At 40.8% G+C, this 22124-nt stretch overlaps 2 protein-coding genes across 7 annotated transcripts in view; both read right to left on the minus strand.

The window, feature by feature from the left end:
* Positions 1-529: 529 nt before the first annotated feature.
* LOC135244390 (peroxiredoxin-like 2A) lies at positions 530-10557 on the minus strand. 2 transcript variants are annotated; one of them, XM_064316623.1, is made up of 6 exons: positions 10438-10557; positions 5883-6065; positions 5038-5129; positions 3944-4084; positions 2882-3046; positions 530-1967 (listed from the first exon to the last, which is right to left on the minus strand). In XM_064316623.1, exons 2-6 carry the CDS (start codon positions 6025-6027, stop codon positions 1872-1874), a joined length of 639 nt encoding a protein of 212 aa, XP_064172693.1. In that variant the 5' UTR covers positions 6028-6065; positions 10438-10557; the 3' UTR covers positions 530-1871. The 2 variants fall into 2 exon arrangements, with proteins under 2 accessions (XP_064172693.1, XP_064172692.1); XM_064316622.1 differs by having other exon boundaries at positions 10292-10556.
* Positions 10558-12481: 1924 nt separating this feature from the next.
* The window catches only part of LOC135244436 (mitogen-activated protein kinase kinase kinase kinase 3-like), a 48860-nt gene continuing 39217 nt past the window's right edge, over positions 12482-22124 (minus strand). For 4 of the 5 annotated variants that reach the window (XM_064316702.1, XM_064316701.1, XM_064316699.1 and 1 more), the window contains 14 exons: positions 21627-21668; positions 20770-20854; positions 20334-20413; positions 19871-19931; positions 19399-19516; positions 19214-19272; positions 18871-18974; positions 18241-18412; positions 16684-16752; positions 16298-16390; positions 16001-16071; positions 15461-15516; positions 15168-15221; positions 12482-13937 (listed from right to left, as the gene is read on the minus strand). In XM_064316702.1, the coding sequence (XP_064172772.1) occupies positions 13850-13937; positions 15168-15221; positions 15461-15516; positions 16001-16071; positions 16298-16390; positions 16684-16752; positions 18241-18412; positions 18871-18974; positions 19214-19272; positions 19399-19516; positions 19871-19931; positions 20334-20413; positions 20770-20854; positions 21627-21668 (1152 nt within the window). In that variant the 3' untranslated portion in view covers positions 12482-13849. The remainder of the gene's footprint in view (positions 13938-15167; positions 15222-15460; positions 15517-16000; positions 16072-16297; positions 16391-16683; positions 16753-18240; positions 18413-18870; positions 18975-19213; positions 19273-19398; positions 19517-19870; positions 19932-20333; positions 20414-20769; positions 20855-21626; positions 21669-22124) is intronic. The other variant, XM_064316700.1, reaches the window with a different exon arrangement.

A 22124-nucleotide genomic window follows, 5' to 3' on the forward strand; every position in this document is an offset into this window, starting at 1 on the left:
AGTGTTGAGTACCAGCTTTATACCCCATACCCAAAGAGAAAGGACCAATCAGGTGGCAGGAAACTGAATGGTCATTTTTACCTCTGTATGCATGTCTGCTCCCTTCTGGTCTGGCCCATCCCAGTTAAAACCAACATTCACACACAATGAGGCAGATTAGATGGTCATCATCAACTGTGTGTGTGTGTGTCTGCCTCCCTTGGTTATGACAGGCCTAGGCACCATTGGTGCTTGGCCCCTAATAATAGTAATAATACATGGAACAAAAACAATATGGTTCCAGCAGTTTCGTTTCTTGGACCCCGAATAAAATCAAGCAATACAATTGTTTGCCTCACACAAGAGGTGCTTAGCCCCCTAAACATTATTAAAGGTAATAAAGAAAAGAAATTCATATTTGCATTATCAACATTATTTTTTAAGAGGTGTTCCTGCACCAATGTGAGGAAACCCTGTAGGGCTTCTTACTATTCTATATGATGTAAAGAAAATTAATCTTAGTCATGTAAAAAAAACTTTCAACAAGGAATAAGCTTCAACAAGGTCTCAGTTTATTGTTGATGGAATTTACCCACAGTCAGACCCAAAGACCGACTGCCGATGTCTAGCCCAGGCAGCTGAGACTGTGTGTATACGTACATCAAGCCTGTTCTTTCTGTAGAGTTTGGATACAGGCTATCATTAATGCATACACAAGCTCAACACACCAAGCACAACAGTGACAGGGGCCTAAGAAGTCTGAACAGGCAGCAATCCCACAATTAACACTGTACCTACAGAGTATGGTATGGAACATGACCTCACTCTACTACGTTTACCCAGAACTTATGCATGTTATTATCATAAATACAGAATTACTAGACTGGACATCCCACTTAAAAGGTAATGTATGTATATGCCAGCCATGGTGGTCACACAGAACAGGAAATACTCCTCTATATCTTAATTTGAAGCGACCTTAATGTCAATTGGTTTTTCAATAACTGAGGTGTCCAATCTTATCTGAAAGAGCCAGTCTGGGTGTAGGTTTTTTTTTTAGCCCAGCACTAATACACCTGATTATACTTATCAAGGTCTGGAAGACCATGATTAGTTCACTGGTTGAAATGGGAGTTGTAGTGAGTGCTGGCTTAAAACAAAAACCTGCACCCACACTGACCCTTTTTCGAACAAGACTGGACAGCCCTGTTTCTAAAAGGTGTGGTGCACTGCATCCACCCCATCAAGCATGCTGAAATTGACAGGACATTTAAGTGCCAATCTGAAAGAATATTGACATAATATTGATTCAACACCTGTAATTAGAGTTCACGTGAGTGAGCAGTGTACAAGTCTGTTGTATCAATTACATTTTGCAACAGATTTGAGAAAGTAAGTGCAAGCAGTTGCTGTACCTGAAAAAAATGTATCTGTTACTTTTACCTGAGGGGTCTTTAAATTCACAGCAGTGGTAACCTTTCTTACACTACCATATCAATGTGGTAACTGAAGGTTTGAGGTCCCATTCTCTAGAGGAACGGGTTATTTCAGAAGAGTATTTCAAGTGTAGCGTAATGGTAGATTGTCAACAAAACTATACAATTACAGAGAAGCAATCCATAAGCAAGAATCATTCCTCTACATAACAGACAACTTACTTGTTTACAGAATGGTAAAGTAAAAAGGAGAAAACTACCTTCGTAAAACAAGTAAGGGCTCAGTTTGCCAGGAAACTAGTTGAACGTTTTTGTTGCAGTTGTTACAAATGGAATCTCACATACAATCGCCCAGTCCTGTCAAAGTCCTGGTTAATGTTTGTCAGGTTGCTTGTGATCTGAGGAACTGTCAGCACCTTGGGAGAGCTCATCTCACTTCATACATTTCTAATAAAGTTAATCTATCTTCTGGATCTTCTTCACTGCATCAAGAACGACCTCGCTGCTAACAATATTCCCAAACTCCTTCTCCCGGTGTTCCAGCAGAATTCCCTACGGGAAAAAACAGACCAGAACATAACATAATTTTCAGGACCTAGTTCAGTAAAAAAACTCTTGATTATTCATTTCATCATATAAATCTGTATCAATGAAAGAACTTATCTGAAGAGGGTGGTATAAAGATAATCGAAACAGATGGTTAAATGATCTGAAAGAGGGTGGTATTAAAAGATAATTCTGAAACAGGATGGTATTAAAAGTGATTCTGAAACAGGATGGTATTAAGGGTGATTCTGAACGATGATTAGGTGATTCGAAACAGGATGGTATTAAAAGATATTTCTGAAACAGGATGGTATTAAAGGGTGATTCTGAAACAGGATGGTATTAAAGGGTGATTCTGAAACAGGATGGTATTAAGGGTGATTCCGAAACAGGATGGTATTAAAAGATAATTCTGAAACAGGATGGTATTAAAGGGTGATTCTGAAACAGGATGGTATTAAAGGGTGATTCTGAAACAGGATGGTATTAAAAGATAATTCTGAAACAGGATGGTATTAAAGGTGATTCTGAAACAGGATGGTATTAAAGGGTGATTCTGAAACAGGATGGTATTAAGGTTGATTCTGAAACAGGATGGTATTAAAGGGTGATTCTGAAACAGGATGGTATTAAAGGGTGATTCTGAAACAGGATGGTATTAAAAGATAATTGTGAAACAGGATGGTATTAAAGGGTGATTCTGAAACAGGATGGTATTAAAAGATAATTCTGAAACAGGATGGTATTAAAGGGTGATTCTGAAACAGGATGGTATTAAAGGGTGATTCTGAAACAGGATGGTATTAAAGGGTGATTCTGAAAGAGGGTAGTGTTACAAACTGATTCTGGAAGAGGGTGGTATTAAAGAGTTATTCTGAAACAGGGCAGTGTCACTGGGCAGGGTGCCATGGCGACTATACCTGTTTCCCTGCTCCAATGACAAAGACTCCGCCAAGAACAAAGCCCTCCCCTTCCATGTTGCCCTGGTAACCTGCCTTCCACGCCCGAAAGAAGTTCAGCCACACGCCCAGCCGGATGAAGCCCAACCCCCCCATTTTCCTCTGCTGAGGACCATAGAAGATTTGCTGCAAGACACACGGGAAGTTCATAAATCGACAGGAAGTTAAATTATGATAGGAGGTTCAACAGGTTGCTGCATGGTAAAAGCTATGCAAATGGCTCCTCTGAAACTGTTTGGCAGGCACAGTTAATGGCATTAGATATCACAGAGTACAACAACCCCAGCCCACTACCCATAAAAGCAAATATGATATCTATTCATTTGACATTTTGATTTAACACCTTTGTCAGGGCAGGTTTTAGATGTAGTACGAATACATGTGAAATTTACAGTTAAAGTAGAACGTCTGAGGTGCAAACTTCAGTCACAGACTGACCAGTCAACTGAACAGGGTGTAAAAATGGAAGTAACATTAAAATCCACACACATAATTAATCAAAGTGTCTTTGCACTACAAATGCATGTCTTAGCTAAGAAATACAATGTGAAAACATCTAGTATTTCATATAAAGATAAGAAAACAGCAAGAATGGAAACAAAATAGGTCAAAGGAAGTGGTATCATTAGATAACATAATGACTGTTCAATGAGATTCAGATTATCGACTCGTGTGCCCATTTAATAAGGAAATATTGTACGTATGATTCCAATAAATAAAATACTCAGATTCATAAAATGTATGTTTGTTGATGTCACTAAAAGTCACAAACACTTCTGGACAACCTCGGGATTCACAATACATTCCAATCTTCCACTGTATTTGCAGTAGTGTAGGAAATATATGATATTTAATGGTTTGGCTTGAACACTTTTAAAAGAATTTTCAGATTCACAAAGTATTTCTACAGGCAGATCTTACCTGTACTTGGCCCCTAGAAGTACTAGAGAAAATAAAACACAGGCATGAACACTGTGGCAAAGTGTGCCAGGAACAGTGAACAGCCACAAGATCTCACCATACCTGCTCATCCAGGAAGATGTCCCCAGCGAAGTGTGGTCTGAAGTCCTGAATCTGTGTGCCTATGTGCTCCTTCACCAAGGCAAACAGAGGGACTCCCAGCTCCTCCAGCTGGGGCTTCAGAGAGGACAGCCTAGAGGCCTCCTGTAGAGACAAGAGCCACCATCAAAGAGTATACCAGCACCACACTGTGAGTCTATACCATACCAGAACCCTACTGTGAGTCTATACCATACCAGCACCACACTGTGAGTCTATACCATACCAGCACCACACTGTGAGTCTATACCATACCAGCACCCTACTGTGAGTCTATACCATACCAGCACCCTACTGTGAGTCTATACCATACCAGCACCACACTGTGAGTCTATACCATACCAGCACCCTACTGTGAGTCTATACCATACCAGCACCAGTCTGTGAGTCTATACCATACCAGCACCCTACTGTGAGTCTGTACCATACCAGCACCACACTGTGAGTTTATACCATACCAGCACCACACTGTGAGTCTATACCATACCAGCACCCTACTGTGAGTCTATACCATACCAGCACCCTACTGTGAGTCTATACCATACCAGCACCCTACTGTGGGACTTATACTATACCAGCACCCTACTGTGGGACTTATACCATACCAGCACCCTACAATGGCAATCTTCAGTTTATATGTTTAGATTATATGTTGAATACTCATTGGAAATGAGTCTTAAATAATAATGGAAATTATTGGAAATGTCTTAATAATAATTTAGTTGTGAGCTGTGCATTTTTATAAAGGTTGATCCAACATGTTGCTCTGGCTATCAACACATTTGGTGATTTAATTAATAATAAATTTCCTTGACAATAATCAGATTGCCAAATGTTAAACGAGGGTATTAGCTGTTAAAACTGCTGGATTCAGAACATAAAAATACCATACCATCATTTTTATGTGGGAATATACCATACAAGCGCCCAACCGTACGAATACAGTATACCGGCACCCTACTGTGCTTATATAATACACTAGTATACACAGGGTCAAAGATGACACAGTATACAGTAGCGAAGTAGGGCTGTAGTTCAGTCAAACAGTAATACAGCACCTCTCTGCACAAAAATCATCCAGGCCGCCGGACAGCCACGACCACTGCCCCAGACTTCTCCCACAGAGTCCCGGCTTTGAACATCTTCTCCTCTGCAATGATATAAATAAATACCACTCATTACACAAGCAATCGAGTTATGAGTATTAATACCTTGGATACTGAATCCCTAAACCAAAACAACTTATTATTAGAAGTGGGGCTGCAATTCCCCTTTCCAGTGTAAAGACAAATAAATGTCAGCTTCTGGTGAATGGACTGTGCAAGGGAGCCTTGTTAAAATGATAATTAAACTGTTAAGCTCTCGGTGGAATTCTTCATATAAAGGTATGCCATGCAGGATTTCTAGCCTTGCTGTGGTGCTATTTTATGTAATTATATATAATTCCAAGGTTGACTCTGTCAGAGCCCAGTTGGTTTGTCATTTTGCTTAGCTTGTACTTGTGCTTCTTCACTTCCGCCACTGCAGTAGCAAGCTGGTTACAATCGCTCCGCTAAAACCTGACCACGTCCTCTGTAGCCACACCCCCCCAACCTCCCCCCTCCCCACACAGAAAAGTTCTTCTTGTCCAGAAACATCCCAAACACATCTTAGAAGCAGAATTACAGGAAGAGGAGCATGGATTCGACAAATATACAAAAAAAAAGACAGAGACTGCCAGAACATCATAGGCTGCCAGACTGAGCACGGTAATTTTATGAAAACCTTGCGATAAAAATCCTGCATAGTATGCCTTTAAGAGTTAGATCTTAAAGTTGCAGTATAATATCCACACCCTGCTACCTACTAACAATGCAAAGCATCTTTTCTGCGTGTAACTGGGTGTTCCACCAGCAACGCTCACCGTCTCCAATAGTTTTCAGGTCGGCGTTCTCCAGGTACTCCAAAGTGGCCTGTTCTGCACCAGTCAAGCAGAAATCCGTGTTGGCGAGGAAGACCCCGGCAATGGCCACGCCAACCGCACCCAGGCCCAGGGATAGCATACCCATCGCCAAGAGCTTGCCCTTCAGCACCTGCAAGGACAGCACTGCAAATACAAACACCAAGACGCAAAGTCAACAGGCGGACGGTCGACAGAAAAGATTTAATGCTTATCAAATATGACCAAAGCTCGCAAAACACTGACAGTTCTAGAATTCTACTGATGCAAATACACAATAAATGTGTAGCTAGTTGGTGCCACTGATGCCACTGCATTTTGCGCAAATCTGACGGCACGTCCGGTTCATGAGAACATTGTTTTTTTGTTTTTCACAAAATTCTAAATAGCGTAACCTTTTATACTTGATTTCATTTGTTTTGAGGAGACAGAACAGGCGATGATGAATTTTACTGCTTGGTATGGTGCCCCCTTCAGGATTTTTTGCATCAAAATTGCTGTGAGGTTGTGGCATAGTGTCCTCTACCTACACTATATGACCAAAAGTATCTGGACACCCCTTGGTTTGGGGCTGTTTTTCATGGTTTGGCCTTGACCCTTACTTCCAGTAAAGGCAAATCTTAATGCTACAGCATACAATCACATTCTAGATGATCATGTGCTTCTCCAAAAGTCTGGGGAAGGCCCTTTCTTGTTTCAGCATGACAATGCCCCCAGGCACACAGCAAGGTCCATACAGAAATGGTTTTGTTGACAACGGTGTGGAAGACCTTGACTGGTCTGCACAGAGTCCTGACCTCAACCCCATCCAACACCTTTGGAATCAATTGGAAAGCCAACTGCGAGCCACGCCTAATCACCCAATCAGTGCCCAACCTCACTAATGCTCTTCTGGTTGAATGGAAGCAAATCCCTGTAGCAATGCTCCAACATCTAGTATAAAGCCTTCCCAGAAGAGTGGAGGTTGTTATAGTAGCAAATGTTTGACCAACTCCATATTAATGCCCATAATTTTGGATGTGGTGTTGGATGTCAGGTGTCCACATACTTTTGGCCATGTAGTGTACCTGCCAAATCTCATGAAAAGCAACAATTGCTTGAAGACTTATGGCCAATTCTCTGAAGAAAGCAGAATGATAATAACAGAAATAACAATAACAACTGGGTCCCAACCTCTTTCAGGGGCTTTCACTCTAATGAAAACAATCCAGACCTGCATTGTGATAATATAAGTCTAAAGAAAATATTAGCAAAGAACATAAACACAAGCGTTGTTCAGTAGACTTGAGCAGGGGATTGGTTGGAACAAAAACAAAAAAAAAACACTGTTCTAAGGGGATATTCGCTCTTTCTATGGACAGCTGCCAACGCAGCAGAAAAAACAACATGTTTGGCGGACTTCAAAGGACTTCAGTGCCAAACCTCAGGAATTGACCGTTTGCTATTATGTCTGCCAGCCGTACAGAAATGTTGCTCCATTCAGTCACATTCGATTTTATCTGAGCAGGACCTGGAATCTAGGTCAGGAAGTAAGAGGCGTTCAGAGCAACCAATAGGACTAAAGTAGGACACAAGTAAACCAGCTCATCTGATAGTAACAGGAATTGTACTCTCGCCACATAGCAGTCTTTGTGTACACTGATATTAAAACAACGTACACAAACCGCAAAGCGTTGACGGTTCAAATGAACAGAGCAGACAATGCAACAGTGTTGTAGGCCTGATTTGCTTCGGAGTACCTTTGCAGTCTTGTTCACTGCAAAGTATCCCTGCAGTGCTACCGGCTGGAAAAAGCAGACCTCTTTTTAAAGAGCCTCACTCACAATAAAGGCGTCAGCAGGGAACAGTTACAGATAAATAATGCTTTTACTCCTCATGGGCTATTCGCAGACAGAGCCTTAGAAACAGTAAATATGCTAATAATTGGTTCAAACAAATACACACAAGGCAGGACCTTCCAACCAGTATTAATTATGGAAATTCCTGTCATGGTTAACCAATTATATTCTACCGTTCATATAGTTTCTTTGGGAACTGAGCTAAAGTTTCAGTTGAACTTTCTTTGCAAGGGAAATGGATGGCTTGCATTGAAAGGAACTGAATTTGAATCACAGAAATTCATGTTACAATTCTCATTATTCCTCCGGAATATGCTAAATATTCTTTGCAAATCTTCTTGAAAGATGTGAATAATACATAAATGAAACACTAAAAAATGTACAGTGATGCATTCAATAATAGACAGAAGAGAATGTAGAGACTCTTCAAATATAGTTCATAATATTTTACTTATAAAATATAATATCTAATAGAATATTAAATGTAATATCTAAAATAATATCATTGTAATAAACTTCAGTACATTACAAAGTATTTAGTAATACCCTTTTGATGTTGCTATTCAGACATAACCCAAGACGAAAAATAACAATAAATGATACATTTTTAAATATGTTTATATATTATTCAACACGTCTTGATACAAATGAAAATTTATTGTATATTTTATATAACAGTCTTTCAATTCAAAAATAAGTCACTGATATGTCTTGATATCACTGGCATATGTAGTGATAATGCAGAAAATATCAGATAAATATTGTTTCTAATGTTGTTATTGTAAATGTTTTTATTATCAGAAGCATTTGTAGAACGAAAGTGACGCATGCCTAGATTGCAGAGGTGCTGGCTGGCGGAGCATAAAGTGAAAAAATAAAGCTGCCACACTCTCGAGATACACAGCATATCTTTATTAGTTTTAAACAACTTCTGTGCATCGAAGTTTGAGTGAGGCAGCTTTCTCTATCAGATTCATTGTCACAAGCAGACAAATAAACAATGCCAAAAGACAGAATGTCCATATTACAAAATATATTTTTCTTGCCAGATTATCTTGTAATGCTTTTACACTCTCATCTGTACAGTATTTTCCATGCTCTCTTCTGTAGTATATTATACTATCTTCCATAATCTATTATATCAGCCCTATATCCTGAGCAGTAAATCATGTTAGATTAGCATTTATCCATCATTTATAGGCTATATGGCACTGCTTCACTGGAAGACCATTTCCATGATGAGAATAAACAGTCACTCCGAGATCAGTGATGAAATCCAAAGCGATAATAAACGACGTACTGAAACACACTGTCTACATCGACTTTTCAATAAATATTAATTTGGGTTTTTAAATTATCTTAAAGGGCACCTACCTACAGCAGGGCAGTCTCACTGGTATGGCTAACATAAATGTGAAATAAAAGGAGAAAACTAACTATAGACAAACACTTAAATGGACAGTTTCCCAAAATATAAGCAGACGCAAGCATTTGTGGAATTCCACAGTTTGCATTATCAAAGTATACTGTCTCTCAAAAGCAATAAGCAAAACTAGGTAGCTATATGAAGTACACCAGTGTTCACTCCGAGTTCTTCCGGATGTAGTATCCTATGCTATGGCCTTCAAACAAAATGTGTTGCTTGGAACGCGTTTGCTGATAAAAGCCAAGGTTAATGCCATTTAATCACATTAATGTAATTAGTACACCATCTTTTCCAAAAGCATAGCGTTTTGCATCAGTTGAACAACTAGTTTAAATAGCTTCCCAATGTAAAGAACTCTGTCTTGTATAATAAATGCAAATTGCATGGGGATTTAACTAGTAAATCTATGGAAGCCATAGACAAAATACACTAAAGGGGCAATATACCCTAAAGTGCGTGTGAAAGAGTTCCTAATGCAATTTTTTACCCTTCATTGCACTTCAGGAGTGTCAATAATAAATGTGATAGATGCACAGTTGTTCCCTGGATTTTTCTTTTTTTTTATTTATTTAGTCCTACCCATACAAAAGGCATAACATTTCTACTAGCCTATATGTGCAGGTGGTTTCAAAATCTTAATGATACAACAATGACAATAGATGATCAATTTTCTTTTAGCAATTAAAGATGCAAAAAGCCCATTCATTTTGTATGGAACAATTACCCTCATTTATTATACAATTATTATGAGATCAATCCAAACTTCTAGTCATGTCCCTTCAACACAAGTGCATTTTAACACTTAAAATCTTGAGAATCAGGCATAACCGGAATATTTTGCTAGGCCGGCTTCAGAAATGGTCACCGGTGCTTTGTTCTGTCGTTAAACTCGTCAATAGTACGATGTTACCGTGTTAAAATAAGCCGTTTGTAATTTTGCGGCTACCCTGTCTTTGGCTAGCGTGCGTTACCGTAGGCAATGTTACATAATATAACATTATACAGCGCAGCCTCTAGCCGTCCCATTAGCTGCACCCAGTATGCTGAAACACTTTATTTTATTCATTTTATAATTTAGCAAATGTTAAATGAAACCCAATCATACTTACGAACTATAACTCAAGTGTGCACTTGAGTTGACCCGTAGTCGAACCCCACTCTTTTCGTAATGTAGATAGCCCTAGGCAGCTTTCACTGCAGGGTTACGATTAGATCCTGAAGAATGGATTCGTTGCGCTAGGAAAATCAGTCGTACCCGATAGCTCGAAGAATTCTGCAAATGAATGGGAAGTTAAATCTTCATGCAACTTGCAGAGACAGCGAGACCAATAGAAACCTATGGGGAGCACCTCCTAACCAGGAAGTGTAATTGTTGCGCTCAACAGACATGCTCAGTTGTGTCCTAGGTCACATGCCTTTATTTAAATGAAATAACCTTCAGTAACAATACAAAGTAACATAATAAATGCCGGGGGGGGAAACAAATACAGATGATAAATATACTGTAAGATCTGCATACCATACATTTTGATGCCTTTTTGTTAGAGTCCCTGATGGTATTATTAATCCATCCATCCATTATCTATACCCGCTTGTCCTGGGCAGGGTCACGGGGGGTGCTGGAGCCTATCCCAGCGTGCATTGGGAGAGGCAGGATTACACCCTGGACAGGCCACCAATCTATTGCAGAGGTACTAATGTACAGTTTACATACTGATGGTATTGATGTACAGCTTCATTTCATTTGACAAGCCTGCAAAGCTAGGTATCTGATTGGTAAATTTGCATTTATGAGGATTAAATTTAGGTAAGATAACAATTAAATTAAGTAAAACTGTTGGTTTTCCCACAGTAATGATAAAGGTTTATGGCAGGGTATATTAATCAATAACAAAGCTTTATACATTTTGCCAAAATGTCACAATGTACAACCACTGCCAGAACAGGTGTAAGACAGTCTGAGGACACTCATTACAAAATATACAGTTCATATTGATGTCCTTCTTGAATTTCTTTAAATAAATTTCTGGTATGAGATGCTTCTGGGGTAAGAGCCATACTTTTCTCCAGCACACAGACAAATCATTTAAAAAGAAACTGCAATATATCACATTACATTGGGTATAGATACTATATGTTTCTGAAAAATAGTCAGTAGGTTGATGCAGCATGCACCCCCAGAAATCACTTCTTGCGATGCATTACTATCTTCCTTACCACAAGAATCTTTATCATTTTAGTTATCACTATTATGCTTTTCCAGGTCACTTCTGGGGTGAGTGGGTTGGGGGGTGGGGGGGAATGCAACCTGGCACATCACCTACACAAATATTAAAAGGCTCAATGATTGCGATGCTCAATGGCTCAATGCTCCATTACATTACTTGTTACAACAAAAACCAATGTGATTACATTATTTATTAAGGCTTTGTGAGGCATCCCACAAAACCGTGCAGCCAAATAATACACACACAATAACTCCCATGACAAGTCCCAAACCGATGCTTTACCTGACAGCAAGAGAACTGATGCTCTGCCTCCCTCTGATGGCCACTGGTGGTATTACATGCTTGTCAGTTGTGCTGCATGTGAACATATGGAGGACAGAGCAACATTCGTTAAGTGGGGTGGAAATTTATGACCAGGCAGGACTAACAGGCTCATCCTCCTCCTCAGTATTTACCATGAGAGGCACCCTGGACAGACTGCCAATCTATCGCAGGGCACACACACCATTTAGCATCCACAAATTAATGAGTTATCATTTTTACGTCAGTTCTACGACCTTCCACAGGTCAGTGCAGAGAGAGGCACAGTGAGTCTGTTTTCAGCATTTTCAGGGTCTGATTTCAACCGGTTACTAGTTTCCCACTGGCTCTACTGTTAACACAGGTGCAGTTATAATTTGGGAATGCTCAATGATAGCCCCTTTCTGGATTTGCTAAGCAGGCTAATGCTTCCCATCAGTACTGATCCAGGATGGATTTGTCTTTCCACATTCAGTCGGTAGATCAGGAATGCTGGATCTGGGCATGACACAGTGCAGCCATGCAAACCAACCCCCACATGTAGAGAGAACTGAAGAACATGCATGTGTCATAAATAGGTCACTGCACTGATGGAACTAACATTAATTACCAAAGCAGCATACATACATTATTCAATAATGCAGACACAGTACCAATATTTAATTCTGCTAGCTAAATGAGAGCAGTATGTATGCGTGTGTTGTGCATGTCAACATGATTTATGATGAATGTGCTTCATGTTTGAAAAACTACAGGTAATTGCACAGCGCATAAAATCAATCGATTTTTTTATTTTACATTATATACATAATGCATTGCATGAAAATGTTAACATTGCAGAAAGGAAAACTTTTAGTTTGTAGTTATTACACCTCCAAGTTGTGGAAAAAAGATTCCGATGCAATAATTGCGTAGTGTGCATTTCACCGTCATCACGCACGGACAATATCGAGTCTTATTTACCGACAGGCATTCAAAGGAATTTGTATTAAGACAACATCGCACGAGGTAGAGACACGCAACTCATTTTGGCCATATCTTTTAAAAACAACACATATTTTGGCATGACATTAAAAAAAGTAAAACAGAGAAACTTAACCTCACAGCCATGACCAACAGAAAGGCATGTTTCTCTCGCATTCTCTCAATCAAAACCGGTCTACATAATTGCAAAGAAATTTTGAGAACTACAACTGAATATAAATCAAGACTAATGGTACCACTGGAAAAAAAATGCTCTACAACTAGCTCGATCGTGAAACGGTTTTAAACCTTAAAATCTCCAAAGTAATGCTTCGGTTGTTCTGTCGGTAACAGTTCATTTCATAATCTATAGTGAAATTCAACATCAGTGTCACAGCTTGTGAGAACATACTTAGGAATATAGAAGTGTACACCAATGTGTACGCACGCCACATGTAAATTCACATATACCTATATACTATATGTAAGTATATGCTTTACACATGAACAAACACAGATATATACATTAAAATCACATTTTTCAAAGCCTTTTGTGCAAATTATTTTTTTTACACCAGTGTATTCCACAGAATAATCAATATGGCAAATGGCTTAAGATTAAAAGCTTCAAAATTAAGAATTATTTCATATTTGCAAATCATATAATTCGAAAATATACATCTCTATCATTAGGGTCGGCATTTTGCTCTACTTCTCACCACAACAAATACTTTCACGGTACTGTATCCCCCAAAACACGACTTTGCCAGTCCAGCCCTTTTGAAGTAGTACCCCAATACCCATTTCCAACACTCAACAAACCTTTACAAATGTACAGCCTGGAACACCTGTACAACATATATGCATCGATATCTACATAACCAGTCTTTTAGTGTAGTTTCTCTTCCTTCGAAAAATACTATATTTATATTTACAATTAAATATAAGTCAATCGAGCACTTGCGTGGAATAGAAGGTACTGGTCGCAGCGGCAACACAAAACAAATTAAATCAATAAAAAAAGGAGAGAAAATGTCCTCTGTATCTTTGTTACGAGCCACAATAAATTAAAAAAACATTAGAATGAAGAAACAGGAAAGCGGGAAGTAAGCCAGCTTAGTAACAGAGAACGCTGTTGCTAGGAGAGTAGTGTTCCATTCCCATGATGCAGCGGGGTCAGTAACTGTTCTCGTGCCCGGCCAGGATGTACAGGTTGCTGTCTGCGGTGGGGTTGTCTGTAGGTCGGCTCTCCAGCACCACAACCCTGCGAGAAGCGACAGAGTTACCAGTGAACACATTGTAAAATACAGGTGTAAAACTCCAGTCCTGGAGGGCCGCAGTGTCTGCTAGTTTTTGGGGTGTTCTCAGCACGTGTTTCATTTAAGTCATTGATTGGCTAAGAGATCCACACACCATGTTCTCACGGCCTAAACTGGCAGCTGATTGGGAAGGAAACCACAAAAACCTGCAGACACTGCGGCCCCCTTGGGATTCGGTGTGACACCCCTGTTGTAAAACATCCACGGAACAAACATGGAGTCGGTGAACCTGGATAAAGCTATCAGGATGTGATGTGCTGGCCCGGGTTGGGGAGCGGTGAGCCGAGCATCGGTTCTAACAGACCTTGGTCGTTAAGAAACACAACATTTTCAAACATTCTCTTTGAAAACCAGCTGACTTCTCAGCCTTTCCACTGCCACCGTGGATATTTGTTGCATAATCAGTGCTAGGAAATGGCAACACGGCGCTAGCTGCCTGGATATTGCAGGTAGCTGGAAGACACTAGTAAATGTGGAGAATTGCTGGTCTATCCCAAGTACCATCCACCAAAGAGCCCTTCCCACTGTCTGAAGAGGTCACCAGAAGACATCAGCATTCTTCTGAGAAGGAAAGTCCCACAAACCATGAAAATACCAAACCCCCCCTTTGCACTGACATTTGTTACCCCTCTATGTTTTGAAATGGGTACTTCCACGTTCCAAACAGAATCAACCCCAATTTAAAAAAGGTGAAGGAATAATTGCTAACTAAAGACAGCGAAAAGGGAGGGATTCATCAACCTTCAAGTTCTTTCCAAGGCAGTAGGAACCCTGACAGTTGAGAGCTTAACTTCTGTTTTGGCACTTTGAAGCCTTTGGGTGTACAACCAAAAGAAATGTAATGTAATAAATGTTAAATGAATGTAATGCAATGTACAGCACAGCACATAACAAAATGGACACCACTCTACTGAACCACCACCCCAAAGAGTGGTCGACAGGAGGAGCATTGTTTTGTCAGGTCTTTTTAAGGAGATCCTGCTTCTAACAGCTTGGAAAGGATGAAAGGGAAAGGATGGTTTAGCCTTGAACAAGCAGAATAAACCACCCCCTACAGGTCAGTGACAGTTAGTGGGTGATTTCCTACAGGGATACACACCAGAGACAACCACATGAGCAAGGAATTCTTGGGGGGAAAAAAGACCACAATAATACTTGGAAGGGGGCAACTCTACCTGGACAGACCCCTGGAGTCATTGTTCCCTGTACTCTCTTCTGCACTGTAGTTTCTTCATTCACAAAACCACAACAAACCAATAAGGAACATGCATTCATAAACAGCACCAATCAGGTTTCACGACAGAGCTGCCAATCATTAAAAGCAGTTTCACCAATCAATGTTTTTTTTCCATCTACACTGAAAACCTCATCAGAATAATGTTATTTAAGTTACTCTGATACACAGCGCTGGGTAAATAAAAACAGTTATCAATTTAGCAGTATTTAGCACAATTCTCAATTTACAAACCTGTCGGATCCTAAGAGCCGGAAATTCCTCGTGTTGTCGGAAATCTCTTGCGTAATCTGGAGTGCAAAAGTAAAAAAATAAGCAGCGATGAAACTAGACGCCTCACATTTGCTCAGCCAGCTGCTTCCTCTGCAAGCTAGTTTATCACATTAGCACACCCATACACTGCACACAGCAGTAGCACAGCAACAGGAGTACACACAGAATCAAGGCGGTGACGGTTTTCCAAAGCGACACGCTTTGAGCAATTATCTATGAATACATAAATTCACTTCCTTTATGAAAAACACTGACTAGGTTTGTCTCCTCAGAAGCTTTCACTGGCAAATGAAGCACTGGATGTTGGCAAACCATACTGGCATGTAGGCACACGAACACCCTGTGGCACAGCGACGGGGGGTGGTTACTGGGGTACGAACGAGACCCGCTGGAGGGTGACCTCCTTTCATTTAAATTCTGGAAATAAAGGAGATATCCACCCAATAATAACTTGGGAAAAGGGAAGAGAAAGGCAGCAGTGTCTGAAAGGCGATACTCAACCTCATTAGACTTGAAGCTCCGCCCCTGCATTCCGTGCTTCCAGAAGGCCAGAACGCTGTCCTGGAGACACACTGAAAGAAGGAGAGCTCTCTGAACAGTGGCACGGAAAGTCTTCCTCACTGCTACTATGGCAAATAATAAATCCCTCTGTGGCACTGATCAGGGCCACAGTAAGCACTGGCAGGGTCAGGATTTACAGTAAAGAGAGGACACTTTACAGCAAAGATGGCCCTACACACAATACAGAAGACCCTACTCAGAGCCGTGAATGACCTAACAGACTCAGGTGGCTCTCACCTATGGCCTCGATCAGGAAGTTGAAGGTCAGCTCCGCAGACAGCTTCCTGCTGGACTTGAGCCTCCCCTGCAGGTTCACTATCTTAATGCAGCCTGCGGTGGGGAAGAGCCGGAGGATTAGACAAACAAATCAAACTCCCAGTCACAGTCCCATTAGCAGGCCAACATACAAGGGAACACAAGTGACTTTTGAGACGTCCATTTTACATTACCCTCATAAAATGGTCAGGTAGGGTGGTCCAAAGAATTACAGTATACAGGCTTCACCTTACTGCCTTCATTAGCAGGTTCAGAAGCGTAATGCACAGGTATACCTACACCTGTGTGGACACTCATAGAGGTGTCTTGCAGTGCAGGGAGGGAAGATGGAGGGTGAGGAGACTTACGGTCAAGGCAGACCAGTATCGTGTCTCTCTCCAGCTGAGTGACGTGGATCACACAGGACTGAGGTGCGTCTGGAATGAGACGAAGACAAGAGCACACAGAGTAAGAGACAAAAATGCAATCACAAGGCAGGGAAGGACACTCCCAATCCACTTCACAGATCCATTCCAGGTCTTACAAGAAGTGCACTGATCAAAAGCCACTGAATGCTCTCATATGCTTTCCACGAATACAGGAATGCCTACATTCCTGTCATTGCACACCGAAGACCTGAATAGACTGATATGATGCAATATAGAGCCTACTAGTCAGGTGATAAACAGCTAATACAGCACAGAGCCTGCTTATATGGAACCAGCAGAAACAGATTCACTGATAACCTATAGCACATGAAACATTTTTAAGTCATTTACTTAACTAACATACAGTGTCCACCAGAGTTAAACACACCCTCAATTAATATGAACACACAATGGTGGATAAAATTAACTTCATTGTTTATCAAATGTATTCTATACTCAGCATTATGGAAAATCCTTATCCTCAGACTTATTTGGCTCTCAAGCCACCCTGCCCATTGTGTATGGGGGCAAAATATACTTGCAAACTCTTCCAGGCAGGTCACCACAACTTCATTTGATTTAAACTTCCTATTATTATTCCTCAATAGTGGAAATGAGTATTTGCAGCACCAATGTCTGATTTATGAAGGTCAGAAACTATTTGGCTGATTACATTTGAGTGTTCCCTATACTGATATCCATATGGACGGATGACAAAGGGTGTGTCACCTCATATTTATACCCCAGTGAAACAGGAAGTCATGTACAACCACTTAAGAGTTCCAATGAACTTTAAGAAGTTAAATATAAATGGGAAAAATCATCTATTAGATTTACTAAGAATTTTTAGGGGTTCCAATAGCTTTAACAGGCATGTTTTTGAGAAAATATGTATTTTCTTTGAATAAATTTAACTCAATTAAACGTCAGATTTCTCTCAAGACCAAGCTGAAATATTTTTTAATTGCCTTTTTTTAAACTCATCATTACTAAGGGAGCCAAATATTCTGGAGGGCATATTACTTCTATGAATAGGCAAACTACTGTGTGCTGACAAGCAGAATCTAAGGTCTAAGACAGTAGTTCTCAACTCGGGCCAGAAAGGGCCGGTGTGGGTGCAGGCTTTTGTTCCAACCAAGCAGTTACACACCTGATTCTGCTAATCAACCTTTGGAGTCTTTACTAAGGACCTTGATTAGTAGAATCAGGTGTGTAACTGCTTGGTTGGAACAAAAGCCTGCACCCACACCGGCCCTTTCTGGCCCGAGTTGAGAACCACTGGTCTAAGAGATCCAGCATATTTTATGACAATGTGCATTTCAGTATGATTTACAACACCATCTACTAGTACTATGGTCAGTGAAGACAGTATGAGCTTTTACTGCTTAGCAGATGTTCACTTTACACAAGCTATCTCAAAGTAAGGTACACAAGTGCTGTCTTAGGACAGGGAAATTTGAGCAGCAGGAACAGACGCTGATTGGCCGGAGGACTCACCTGACTGGGTGAACCAGGAAGAGGTGGAGCTGGGGTTGATGGTCTCGAAGCGCACCACCTGGCTGAGCTCCGCCCCCTTGCTGACGGCCACGCAGATGAGGGGGTACTCCTGCTCCGGCACCACCAGCATCTCAAACACCTCCAGCGGGCACGGCAGGGGCACCTCAATGGCCTGCAGGGGGGACGGAGCCAGAGTAAAGGGCAGCGCCCGTTCAGAGGCATAGCCGGGTGGTGGGGAACATGCAGATGCTGACTGCGAACTTGAAACCCCCTCAAAAATCTAAATAGAGACTGAACATCACTGCTGGAAATACATACATCCCCCCACGCCTGTCCTGCAGAGTGGCTGTAGCTAAAGACATGCTTGGCCAATACTCAGATGTGTTACATAATAATTCTCTCCCCGTTAAATTGGATTAATAATAAAATAAGTCATTCCCTCCTAGACCCCATTGGCTGAACATTCTCATGTGGGTGCTCTACATTGGTGGTGGTTGAGGTGAAGGTTCTCTCTACAATGTAAAGAAGTGCTCTCACATCAGGAGGTAATCCCTCATTATAATCAGAACACCCAAACCAGAATACAATTCCCAGGACCTCAGGCCCAAAATGGCGGAGCCACAGACTCACTTTGATAAGCATGAACTTCTGCATGGGCTCGACCCACTCGAACAGAACCACACTGGACTGGAAGGCCCCACACAGGTACTTGTGACCTGTGTACGGATTCCTCACTGGAAACACAAAGCCAAACCAGAGTTAACAAGATGACAATAGAAAGCATTTACAAATTTCTTTCTCTGTCTCGCTCATGCTCAAGTGACTTGTATATCTGCCCGAAGTTTTTAAATGTTAAATTGCACTCAGCAATGATGCACAAGACTAACATTGAACGCATTCTTTTTCAAGCTTGGTATCCTATCTTGCCAGCCATGACACCACACCAAACTGGATCGAAATTCTCCACACTCACCTACGCAGCACTTTTGGCACCCTTTTGTATCTGGAATCTTATTGGATATCGAAAACTTCCTGAAATGACATCAGTAATAGGTTAATTCTGTCCTTTGTGCATGCCCTTGCAAAGCCCTGCTTCACAAGGGTGACGGAATTTTACAGGAACTGTACCAGAGTCACAGAAAACAAGAATGACTCTACCTGGGAATCATTTTGTCAGGAAGTCTATGAGTAGGAATGGACACCGGTAGCTTCTGCATTTGCCTGGCGTGCTCAAACAGACCAGCCAGACTGTGAGAGTAGAGCTGGGAGGCTTTCCCTGAGAAACCAGACAATAAACCATCAAAAACATCTCAACGGCTCAATCGTCATTACATACAATGTCTCATATACCAAATGCATCTCCATTACATTACAATGCCTCATTTACCAACATTTACCAAACATTTAAAATGGATAAAATAGATATGTGGGATAATATATATAAATAATAATATAATAATCTACATACATACACACATATATCTTATAACACATTGTCCCACTTTGAGGTCACACATACCCATTTTAAATATGTAAATATTTACATCCTTCATTTACACAGATGTTTCCCTTATTTTGGCAGCCACCCTGTTACGCAGACCAGCTGGTCACACTGTACACAGAGTCTTACCGGATATGGAGAGCAGGGTGTTGTTCATGACGTAGAGCCACGTGCACCTGCGGGGAAACAGCTGGGACAGACAGAGCAGTCAGATTCCAACAGTCAGTCAGCCAGATCGATCAGTCAGTCAGTCAGTCAGTCAGTCAGTCAGTCAGTCAGTCAGTCAGTCAGTCAGTCAGATCAGTCAGATCAGTCAGTCAGATTCCAACAGTCAGTCAGTCAGTCAGTCAGATTCCAACAGTCAGTCAGTCAGATAGTCAGTCAGATTCCAACAGTCAGTCTGTCAGATCAGTCAGTCAGTCAGTCAGATCAGTCAGTCAGATTCCAACAGTCAGTCAGTCAGTCAGATTCCAACAGTCAGTCAGTCAGACAGTCAGTCAGTCAGTCAGTCAGTCAGATTCCAACATTCACACCAGCCTGCCTGTATCTAAAATCAACGCTTCATCCAAAGGCCAGGTCAGCTGACACCAACCTGTTCCATGGAGGTCTCGTGCAGCTCGTTCAGGTTCAGGGTGTAAATTCCCTCCTCTGCCCCAAAAATCAAATACTGGTCTGGAACAGAACAAAAACGTGGTTTACAGTTACTACATCGGAGCAAATGAAGCCAGCTGCGCTTTAGATGTCAAGGTGGTAAACAAAAATGGAAATGGTGAAGGGTTCTGCTAGCTCTGCGATGAGTGTGACTCATGGGGGATACGCTAATACCCTTAGACATCAAGACTGATGTCAGCGCTTGCTTACTTAAAGGCACAGTTCATTTTTTAGGCCCTAGCTATGTAGACCAGAGTTTATTATCAAAGAAAATGTAATAAAAGTAGGTTCTTATCAATCCCGTCACTCAAAGAGAAGGGGCAGAGCCACAGTATCGATCCTGTCACTCAAAGAGAGGAGGCGGGGTCACATCTTACCCCTCGTGTCTGGGTTGATCCAGGACGTAGCACAGTGTATTTTCAATGGACAGCCATTGAAGACCTTGGAGAAACAAGCTCCCATCTGTTAAAAAAGTAGAAAGATTTAAAATAACCATCATAATAAAAAGGTCAATATACACATGGGAAGTGGCTGGCCACAATATTCAAACTGAAAAAAATTCAGATTGCAAGCTTGCTCTAGTATGCAGTTAAATTAGCGAATGAGCTGACAAGCTAACATAAGCTAACTGGCAGGCATTTTGAATTTTCCATTGTTATTCTACACTAATCACAGACCTGCACGATGCAACCGGATGATGCAAACCTGATTTGTGCATTCTAAATGCGCTTACTTTTAGGACAGTTGCCTGGTTAGCGATTCTCCCTAAGTAAGCTGCCCAGTTACAGCTAGTATAATGCTCCCTAGGTAGGACACAAGTGATGTCACTGATGGGGTTTCAGTTGAGACAGCTTTGAAAGGTACAGTAATCTAGGTGCACTCATGTTGGTTAAATGCTCTTATTTTATGATGGATGTACTGTGCTAGTAAAAAGGCGCTAGTTTAAACAAAGTAGAGTCATGAATGCATACAGTTCACATATTACTTTAACAGCTAATTTGCAATTGTTTTAGGATTAGACAGGATTAAAATTGCTTAAATTGGTCAAATAGACAAGTGCTTATTTTTCTGCAATGTGGCAAGCTGATTATAGTCATGGCTTGACTCAAACTTAAGAAAACCCTAGAAATGTAATTTAAGAATAAAGTTATCAACAACTGTTTCCCTCAGAATGGATGTTTCATTCTGGAACTGAACAGTAAATGAAATCGGGAGAGCAGCAGAGCATACTCACGTGAACCTTGGGAGTGGGTGGAAGACCATTGCTGATTGGCTTCTGCAAAGCAAGCAACAACATGCACGTCTGTTAATGGGAAGCACCAAATATGTCAACATTTCAAATCAACTCAACTTGTCAAACATACCAAATGCCAAACCATACTGCAAACCACAAAACAACACATAGCACCAGCTATCAATATCATCCAAAACCTATAATGCAATAAAATTCTTCAAGGGCACTGTTCTCAATAAAGTTACACAGATGGCTTAGTTTAGTATGCATTCACCCATTATTTCCTTAAGGCCATATGATTGAAACGTAATGTTAGTCCCACCAAACCTTTTTTATGTTAACATTGAATAATGTAATGTAAATGACTTTTTGTCCAATTCTCTTTCGTATTCCCACTGTATTCTCTTTTGCATTCTCTGCCAAAACTGCTTTAAAAATAAAAAGAAAGGAAAATGCACGGATATAAACTGGACTTGTATGTTAAAGTCTAGATTTAGA

Source organism: Anguilla rostrata, chromosome 18 (genome assembly GCF_018555375.3).
Source record: "Anguilla rostrata isolate EN2019 chromosome 18, ASM1855537v3, whole genome shotgun sequence".
NCBI lineage: Eukaryota > Metazoa > Chordata > Actinopteri > Anguilliformes > Anguillidae > Anguilla > Anguilla rostrata.